This window comes from Nematolebias whitei, chromosome 13 (assembly GCF_014905685.2).
Source record: "Nematolebias whitei isolate Nwh7 chromosome 13, NemWhi1, whole genome shotgun sequence".
NCBI classification, from domain to species: domain Eukaryota; kingdom Metazoa; phylum Chordata; class Actinopteri; order Cyprinodontiformes; family Rivulidae; genus Nematolebias; species Nematolebias whitei.
The window spans coordinates 6,925,424-6,935,377 of record NC_056510.1 but is presented as its reverse complement, the minus strand read 5'-3'; the positions used below and the strand labels follow the sequence as shown (position 1 = coordinate 6,935,377).

Sequence of the window (9,954 nt, the reverse complement as noted above, 5' to 3'; positions counted from 1 at the left end):
TGGGATAGTTTAGTTCTTTCTGACACCAAAGAACAGTAGAGCTGGGACAGTTTAGTTCTTTCTAACACCAAAGAACAGTAGAACTGGAATAGTTCAGTCCTCTCAGACAAACAATGTCAGACGGTGATCGTGATCTTTTGGTCCAAAGGCTGTAATTTTGAACGGCTGACTTTTTTTTTTTACATTATTCTGTGATGTTTGTAAAGACGGGCTCCTCAAGCAGCCTCCGGTTGTTGCCGCCATGATGTGGGCCTAATCTGAGCACTACAGGCTCTGCGTACTCACAAACTCAGCTCTGTGACTGCCTCAGATACTGACTCAGTGGCAGGTTGACTTTAAGCCTCTGTTGCCTCACTTTTAAAAGACAACTCATAAAACTGAGAAGCAGACGTAAGACTTTATGTCCAGTCTAACGGGATTCTGTGAAAAAGCAAAGATGGTCAGAAAAATTTGAATTAAAAAAAAAAAACACCTGAAACTCTTCAGCGCCTGGTCTTCCTCAACGTCAGAGCCTCTTTTGAAGTACTGGGAGAAGGAGTGGAAACATTACAAAACGGGAAAACTTCTCTGAGAACGGGAGAACATCTCTGACTCTTTTTGAATCACCAGCTGCCATGAAGGGCAGACAGTCATGTGTCTGTGTCTGGATGTTCATTCGTCTGTTAGCAAAATGTCTCATGAACCAGTGAACGGTTTTTAATGAAACTTGTAGAAAGTAATCAATAATTGTACATTTAAAACTGATAAACATTTGGAGTGAGCCCAAGTCTAAACGTCCATCACAGTTCTTCCCTTTTAGTAAATGAAAAAGAAAAAATCGCTCTGTCGATTTTATAGATCTTGAGCTAAAATATGGTAGATGAGAATCATCCTCATCACACTCTGAGTGCCAATAGATCACATAAGATCTTTATCCAAAACCGTGGCATGAAAATAGAGAACGATTTGCTTTCCAGGAAGGAAAGTAGGTATGAAATTTTAAATTTGTTGGAACCTGAAAGTTAGAACTGGGTGGACCAAACCTGAAATATTTTGGGTTTAAATTCTCACAACAGAATGACTCATAATCCAAGTCCAGATGTTTTCATGTTTTGGGGTCGTATATTTGACTGAAACCTGTCAGAGGGGCTGATTAGTTGTTAGTTGACACATCAGAACCGAAGCAGAACCTCATGCAGTCAGATCAGAACTGGGTTTGATGGTGTAGGGCGGTCTGAGCTCTACCTCGGTGAAAGCCCTCCGTGGGAACAGTTAGTGGGTGAGGTGAGGGGGCTCGTCCTGCTGGGAGTGTGGCGTGAAGGCGTCCGGCTCATGGTGTTACTCGGAGAACCCTGGAACAAACGTTACATGTCAGACCAGAGTCTTTGATGGTTCTGCTGAGCTGAGACTCTGCCTTGGATCTCCATGTCTGATTGGTAACTCACCACGTTGCTGCTGGTGTTGCTGGAGTTCTTCAGGTGGTTGTGGAGCAGCTTGGTGGCGCCGTCTTGGAAGGTTTTGGGCAGGGCTCCCAGCAGCATGGTGAACTCTGGCGTGTTCAGCTCGAACAGCGAGATCAGAACCACCTGGGCCGCCTGCGGGCAGAGCAGCAGAACCGGTCAGGGAACACCAGAGGAAGAAACAGATCAGGTAAGTCTGCACGGTTTCAGAGGAACCTCTCGCTGACATTTCAAAATAAGAGAACTGTGATGAAATGCTGCCAACACAAGTTTTCAGAACTCTGAAAACAGGAAACCAACGGTCCGTTGGCTCAGTGGGGGTTAAGGCCCCACATCATCCTGTAAAAATAAAAAGATGATGAATGGTGAGCGCTCACAGCGGCATCCAGAAGAAAACTGAAGAGCTCCACCCTTCAAAGACTTTGTTGAGAGATCTTGGTTGCAACATGCAGGTGAGTTCAGAATAAAGGGGAAAGAACTAACTCGTTGTTGGAGAAAAGAAGAACATTGATGATAAATCAATTAAAACTAAGTCATTAAATCAATAATTTACTGTAGTAAACACCAAAACAAATGTGTTGGTTATGATATCTACTTATTGACTTGTTTACTGTTCATACTAGGCCTGTCATAAAAACAAATTTTGCTGGGCGATAAATTGTCTCGGAAATTATTGCGATAAACGATAATATTGTATGAAATTTGACAATAATTAGTAGTTATTGTCAAATTTAAGTAGAAATGTTGGTGAATTTGTTTTGCGTGTAGTACCTTTTTTGACCACTGGGTGGCAGTATAAGACTGAACCGAAGGATGGATAGTGAGGGAGGGAGCAGCGTGTCTCTTTAAGAAAAATGGGAGGGAGGCTCCTTGACGTGACATGGGCTGTCTCTCTTCAGTTTTCAAAATGGCGGATGCTCGGTGTGATTTGAGCTTTTTAGCATAGCACTTTTCACACAAAGCTTTTAATAAAAATAAAAAAAATCTGTAAACAAATTCATAGCTTCTTTTTGCAGGAAAAAAACAACTTTTTCGTGAATTTTGGAGCTTCGATAAGATGACGATCGGCCTGTTAGCTTAGCTCGTAGCTTATCTGCTTTTAACGATCCAAAAACGCGATTTTGAACGGTTAAAATGGATTTTAAAGAGAAAAGAGAAAGGGAGGGGTCAGTGAAGAGCCTTGAGCCTTTTGTCATCCAGAGTCTTCAGTAGAAAGAGAGAGACAAGAAGAAACAATAGCCGATAAATGAAAATGAAGTTGATAATTTTCATTTATCATGCGATTAATTGATTTGTTTAACGCGACAGGCCTAGTTCATACAAATAAATAAATTTATTCCCTGTTTGTTTCACTTCTTGTTTTCTTCAATGTGAATACTTTCTCTTATTCAGCACTAAGCTAAAGTCCTGATCCAGAGCTTGTTTCTGTAATTTCTAAAAGTGGTCTTGAGCAACAGTTCTCCAGACTTTCTGAAGGACCTTCAGAGTTTTTGGCAGCTTTTTCTCCCTCTTCATCCTCATGAGTTTGGAGATCAATAACTTTTTTTTAATCAAATCAAAGAAATCCTCGAGTTGAGCTTAGATTTAGTAGAAAACAGAACAACATGCATGTTTGGAGGTTGTTAGTGTGAGTAAAACAAGCACACAGCAGTATAAAAACAGCATATCAGTGTTGAGCGGTGAAACTAAAATGGTTTATAAAAATCAAGCCCTTCAAGTAAATATGATAATTTTTAGGGTTAAACGTCTTTTTACATTTGTTGGTTATTACAGCTGCAGAACAGATGTTGAGTGACTGTCGGCGGTTAGGCACCGGGCAGGCGAGCGTTGCGTGCTTGTGCTGTGATTGGCTATCGGAGCGGGCTCTACCTGCTTACACCTTTCTTCCTGGTTGCCCTCGGTGGACAGAAGGGCTGCAGAGCTGGACCTGCCAGCTAGCTCCTCGCTCACCCAGCTATGAAGAGTCTGGGGCACATTGTAAGGCAGAAGGGGAGTTATGACATGAATCAGGCGGTTCATTTCTTTACAGCCTGCCTGCAGGCCCTGATTTGATACTGGCTGAGGATTTCATCAGGTGGCACAGTCGTAGAAAAACACACAGAGCGAGAACATGTCTACATGAGGCGTGGGGCAGATAATGGACCACTCACACCGAGAGCCTTTTATCAAACTTAACAACTTCTGCTCCACAAACAGCAAAGACAAAATAAAAGTGGATGTACATGTCATGTTAACTGGAAAAAAAAAAAGGTCAGGAAAATGTTTTGATTCTTGCAAATCAATCACTTATTTACTAAACAAAGCACAAAACAAAAGGGATTTTGTGTTTGGTTGGTTGGTTATTTTTTGCTGTAACAATTCTTCCTGGCAATATTCTGTTGGAAAACTTGTTTATTCCCTAAGAAATGGAGCCATATTTGTGAAGAAAATATATTTATGAGTTGAGCAGAAGAGTTCAGTACGTGGGTTACGCTCATAAATAGCTCATGCTGCTATTAACTCTTGTTTTGAGGTACCCCAGGTGCAGACATCAGGCGCCTGAGTCAGTACCTGTGAGCACCAAAATCTCTCGTCTGGGAATGAACTCCGTCCTCCAAGATGCCAACTCTGGCCCTCACTGAGCGACGTTTATCAGAGACTGCGTCCAGAATTTGGGAGTGGAGAGGAAGGAATGACCAGGCTGCAGTCCTGACCTCAACCCCACTGAACAGCTGTGGGATCAGCTTGGATGTGCCGTTTGTTCCAGAGTGAACACAACCACATTGACTGAGTTACATCAAATGCTGGTGAAGGAATGAGATCCATCTCGCAGCATCGTGTCACCACAGTAGCAGAATGAGCTGTACGGCAGAGAAGAGTTGACAAGTTTTTCAAGAGCGCAACTCAAAAACTCAACTCTGCTGCACAACCCACAAATATATTTTACTAACAAATGTAAGAGGAAATAAACGGGCTTTCCAGCAGTAGATTTACTGCCAAGAAGCATCGTCACAACTAAGAAATATTGAGTCAAACACAAATGTCCTTATATTTTGTGCCAAGTTTACATCCAATATTACACATTAGATGTAAAACTACATAATTAATTAGTTACATAAATGAAAAATTTGTGACGAAAAAAAGAGCAAATTTCTTATTTTTCTAAATTAGATTTCTGTTTAAGCACACACAGCCTCATCTTACCTTCCTGACATCAGAACTTTTGGGTTCTGTGGTCCAAGTAATGATCCGAGATACTGCGAGGCGAGTCTCACTGGAGTTAACAAAGTCTGCTGGATCCATCTGCCGGGCCAAAGTCTCTATGTACTTCAAAATGGCCACTTTCACCTGTGGAGTCAAGTTTCAGCTGTCAGAATCTCTGACCAACAAAACAAATTCCTCAATAAAAAATAATCTTTTTTTACCTTAAGGTTTGGCGTCTGAGTTTGATCCACAATAAACCTCATCAGGATGTTGAACTGCTGGTCAAACGGAAATGACTCCCTAAAACATAAAAATTTATATCAGTTTCTTTGGATTTGTTTTACTTATTTTACTCGAACAGACCTTATGTCATCTCCCTTACTAACTTAACCTCCTGAACAGTCCTGCAGATTTGTGGTGTACCACAAGGATGAGTCCTCAGTCCCTTACTTTTTCTATTTACCTGCTTCAATTTGGACCACAGTACCCTTTATATGCAGATGACACTCAGTTGTACTTGTGCATAACACAGATCCCACAAGACTTTAAATTTCAAGCTAATCTCCTTGAGGTTTCATTTGAAAGACCCCTTTTCTTTATCTTGTTTGTTCCAGTCACATTAGTCTGCCAAGTAATATCAGCCATCCATCATGTAACAATGTAAAAATACAAGCTATAATAGCAGACCTGGTGATATCCAGGGCCTTCTGGACTTTGGCCTGGACTGAGCCGAGTAGATCTGCACCCATTTTCTTCAGCAGTTGGGTGAGCAGGACAAACAGCCAGTCCTGCAGGTCCTCCTTGTGGACTGTGACGAAGTCCAAGAGAGTCTCCAGGAACATACTGAACACCTGAAACCAGGTTTACAGCTGTCAGACTGCGATCATGGCTCGAGAAGGAAGGTAGTGGATTAAAATCTAAAAACTTACTCTCTGTTGTTAAATCCAAACCAAGGCAGGCAGGCCATGCAACAGAGGACACCCCATTAGTTCCAAATAAGTCACAACGTTAGGATACCATGCATTCACCTTTAAACAAGTCTGTTTTAGTTCAAAAGGTTAATATTTATACCTTACTGTGTGGATCTGCAAACATCCTTGTGAAGATCTCACAGAGTCTCTTCAATTCCACTCGGCTGCACAAAACAAAAACCACCAAACAACTAATCAGTGTACATCTGGTCACAAGTTCAACAGATATTAGAGTGGAAACTGAGGAACAATCCCCCCCATCCCCTAACGAGATGCTCTGAAACCTGAAAACCTACTTAAGCTGTTTGGGAACTGTTCCATCAAGGTCAACAAAAACTAAAAGAAACAGTCTAAAATTTACTAAAATAATATTTGAAAAACATTGATTAAATAAAAAAAAAAAAAATGACATTAAATATTTTGTCTCATCCATTTTCATCAGAGTCAGAGTCAGAGTTTCTTTATTGTCATTCGCACCTCATGTGGTACATGTGGTGGAGCGAAATTATGTACACAGGGTCCCAGTTACATCCAACAATAAAATGCACAAGAAAAACAGCAATAACATCCAAGACATGAACCAAGAAAAACATCAACCAAACATACACTAAGCACTCATAACATAAAACATTGAACATCAGCACAAACATTGAACATTATTGAACAAACAGAACAGTTTTTGTTTTTAAACTCTTGAGATTTTCTTCGACCCAACACATACCGCCCACCCTCTTTCAGCCATTGTAGTTTATTTTGAAAGGATCATAAAGTGGAAACTATGGTTGAGGGTGAGCTCGGCTTTACGTTCAAAATATGTGGATCTCCCCCTCTACAGTGGACCAGTGAAAATGAAGAAATGTAAAGAATCATGGCTAAAAGGATTAGCATTAGCTCACATCCGTAAGCAAAGCCTCTGAGTTTCACCTGAGTATTCTTTGGCTCTTGAGGAGGTTTTGGAGACCCAGCAGGCCCTCCTTCCTCTCAGACCAGTTGGAGCTGGCGCAGTGGTTGAGGACCTCGGCCACGTCCTCCGTCTGACGCAGGTAATGAGGGATGCCTCCATTTCGCGAGCTATACGAGCGCTCAGAGCAGGCGCTGGAAGCATCGCTGTTAGCATCGTCATCGGAATACATTCCAGGAGACTCGTACCGCCGCCTCAACGGCTTCCTCTGTGAGCGATCAAACCAAGAAGCTGGTAAAGTTCACCAAAAATCATCTGCCTCGTCTTGAAGAATGGGTTAAAACATGCAGTTTTTACAAAATTTTAATGCTACCTTTAGATTTAGGTTTCAAGCTAGCCAATTCATCTGCTAAAACAATAAAACCTTTTAAAGTTGATTTTCAAAATAAAAGCCAGTCAAGCAGTGCAAGAATTAAGCAAAGTTCTTGACTACAAAATGCAATGCAGAGGGGAATCTTGTCAAACAGAAGAGTGGTTTTAATCTCACTGATGAAAACAACTCAGATTAACAGTTGGAGATGGACAAACAACAAACAGCAAAAACTAAAAGAATTTAAAAAATAAAGAAAGAAATGTTGGTGGAGCGTAACGAGCCGGTATGAGCAAAGCAGAAAACTGTTTCCTGGATTAGTGAGTGATGGTCACAAAGACACAAACTGGGTGTAAAATCAGACTACCTTGTTCCGGGAGTCTCCTAAGAGCTGGAAAAGCAACAGAAACCGAGAGGAAAGAGGAGAGAGCGAACATTTAAAGGAGGAAAAACCCTTCTGATAAAAAGACGTTAATTCATATCTTACCCGTCGCAGACAGCTCTGAGAACGACCTCAGGCTGGAGAAAAACTTAATTCTGACCAGATGGATGAGCTAATGGCTAATCCGAACGGAATCGACAACAAAGTGGATCGCTGCCATCTTAAAACGACTAACGATGGATTTTAACCACCTCATATACACGAATGCTACGTTTTTAATTTACATAGAATATTTACAAGGACTAATACTGGCAGCAGCAGCTAACGTTAGCACTTGTGGCGTGGCCTGAGGTCACTTCCTGCAGGAATGACATATTTCTCTTAGAATAACCATAAAATTTGAAACAGAAACAGCGTAAAAACTTATAAACCTGCCAAACAGCAGATAATTGTTGAGCTTGGATTCATTTAAAGACAGCCAGTCAACATTTGCTTGTTAATCCAGTGAAATTAAAATAAATAAATAAACTAGGATTGTTCAAAGAGCTATCCACAACAGGTAAGATATTTGTAGTTCATAATTCACAGACCCCCACATAAAAATGTATAAAATATCCCTTTAACATGAGAGCTGATTTATTCAACAAGATTTTAGTGTTTTCAATTATCTGATTGGTTTTAAAAACTCCTGAAATTTAAATTAAAAGCAACAAAGCTTTTATAATTTCGACTCAAACATCCAAGGATTTCCTAAATTTGTATTCAAAAGCACAACAATTAAAATATTTTGTCTTCAATTTTGTCAAAAATGTGGTTCTTGATTTGTGCTTCTTGCTGCTCACCAGAGCGTCGGCCACCGCCGCCTCCACCTCAGTGCCGGTGTTCAGAACCCTCATGGCGTTAACGGACGCAGAAATCCTCGCTTGGTGGATCACACTGTACCGATCTAAAAGAAAACAGAAAGATGATCCTTTCGCTTGAAACCAAAACCAGTGTCACTTTGGACAAATGTAAACAAAAGTTTTCAATTAGAAACGTAAAAAGTGATTTTCGCCGACCACCAAAAGCAGAAAATAAAGCCCGACCCAACAAGTGAGCAGTAACATGCAGTATAACCACGGATACCAGAGCAGAACAGAAACCATGAGCTCAAACACAAACATCGTTCACTTGGAATAAAATCACCATAAAAAAAAAAAATCATTTTAAGTGAAAATCAGCAACAGGTTTGAAAAAACAAACTAAAAATAATAAAACCAGCCGATAAAATTAATTAATAAACTAAGAAAAACGCTGATGAAAATACCTTCTACATGCTTTAGCCTTTTCTTACCTTTTCTGTTTGATAAAAGACTAAAATACAGAGCGGGGGGGGGGGGGGGGGTATAATAATGCAGCGATGGGTTCTACCTGCAGACACGTTAATGAACACGACAACAGAACCAGACTGGTGGGCGTTACCGCCTTCAAACAAAGAAACTGGAATGAAACGAAGAGGCACTGGGAGTTTGTGGGGGTGGAGATGATGGTGTTGGGGGTGGGTCGGTCATGCAGGTCACCTGTCTGGCCATGGGGTTCTGCTGTGGAGAGAGCGCTGGTTGAACGGGAGTGACGCCGGGAAGCTGCGGGGGACATCCGGACCCGGGGTTAGTGGTGCACACAACACTACAAGATCAACATCCAGAGGACTCTCCTGGACCACTTCCTTGGGTTAGCCCCGCCCCCTAGACTTCAGGTGAACTCCATTTCCCCCCCTTGACTTTAACTACTTTTTGTGAAGTGGGGAAGTTGATTTAAACGAAGAGATATGAGTGTTACTGTAAGTTATTTTGAAGAATCACAATAAAATAATATGACGACAGGCCCCGCCCTCTTTTGGGTGAAGATCTGAGTAAAACTGAAAATACTTGTAGAATTGTGCCTTCAAAGGTGGTGTTCCGTTTAGCAATAAACAACTTATCGGTATTTACTACTATAAACAAAAAGACGCGATAAAATAAGAAATATGTGGCTTCGGTTTAGCTGCAGAAAAGAATTAAATGCTAAAACTCTTTTTTTATTCTGTCTGTATGTATATCCATAAAGCTTTGGTTTATCATAACATAAAATACAGTCAGTACTGTGGAAGTCATCATTTACTTATACTTTACTTATACTAAGCTGTTTTATTAGGAAACATTTCAGGAGTTTCTTTCATCACCAGTCAGGGGTTATCACTCCAAAAAGGGGCGGAGCTTCTTCCTATGACTGAGAACCTGAATGTGTTGCTTTGACACTAAATACTTGACTGTTCCCTTGAGGAAAATATTTAATTCTTCCTCAAAGATCAAAAAAAAATTTTTTAACATCAAAGTCTGCAGCAACTTAAACGGATGACTTGTTCCAAAAATCATGCGCAATATTTTTTTTATGATTTATTAAAAACATGTTGATTTTTATAGTTGCAAATAAATGCCTAATCAGATTCAAATATGAGTTTGTGTTATAATCTGAATCATTTTCTTGAAAAATTCACTTCATGTCTGTTCTCGGCAGAAATAACGCTTCTAATTACATCTAAAATAACGTTCTGCAGTCTTTCAGCATGTTTAAAGTGAATTTACCAACTTTTACTTTTTTTAATCTATTACCAAGATGATGCTGAACTGGGGGGGGAGGGGTGGGCAACTATAAAAATCAAAAAGTTGCAGTATAGGTGGTGATGGAGT

The 9,954-nt window shown here is 40.5% G+C and overlaps 1 protein-coding gene across 1 annotated transcript in view; it reads right to left on the bottom strand.

The window, feature by feature from the left end:
* Positions 1–9,954, bottom strand: part of clasp1a (cytoplasmic linker associated protein 1a) — a 67,930-nt gene that overhangs the window by 9,099 nt on the left and 48,877 nt on the right. Inside the window, exons 23-31 of the mRNA XM_037686827.1 lie at positions 8,089–8,192; positions 6,518–6,762; positions 5,694–5,757; positions 5,552–5,554; positions 5,310–5,473; positions 4,844–4,922; positions 4,623–4,766; positions 1,425–1,574; positions 1,225–1,331 (exon numbers count right to left, since the gene is read on the bottom strand). Of these exons, the coding sequence (XP_037542755.1) occupies positions 1,225–1,331; positions 1,425–1,574; positions 4,623–4,766; positions 4,844–4,922; positions 5,310–5,473; positions 5,552–5,554; positions 5,694–5,757; positions 6,518–6,762; positions 8,089–8,192 (1,060 nt within the window). The remainder of the gene's footprint in view (positions 1–1,224; positions 1,332–1,424; positions 1,575–4,622; positions 4,767–4,843; positions 4,923–5,309; positions 5,474–5,551; positions 5,555–5,693; positions 5,758–6,517; positions 6,763–8,088; positions 8,193–9,954) is intronic.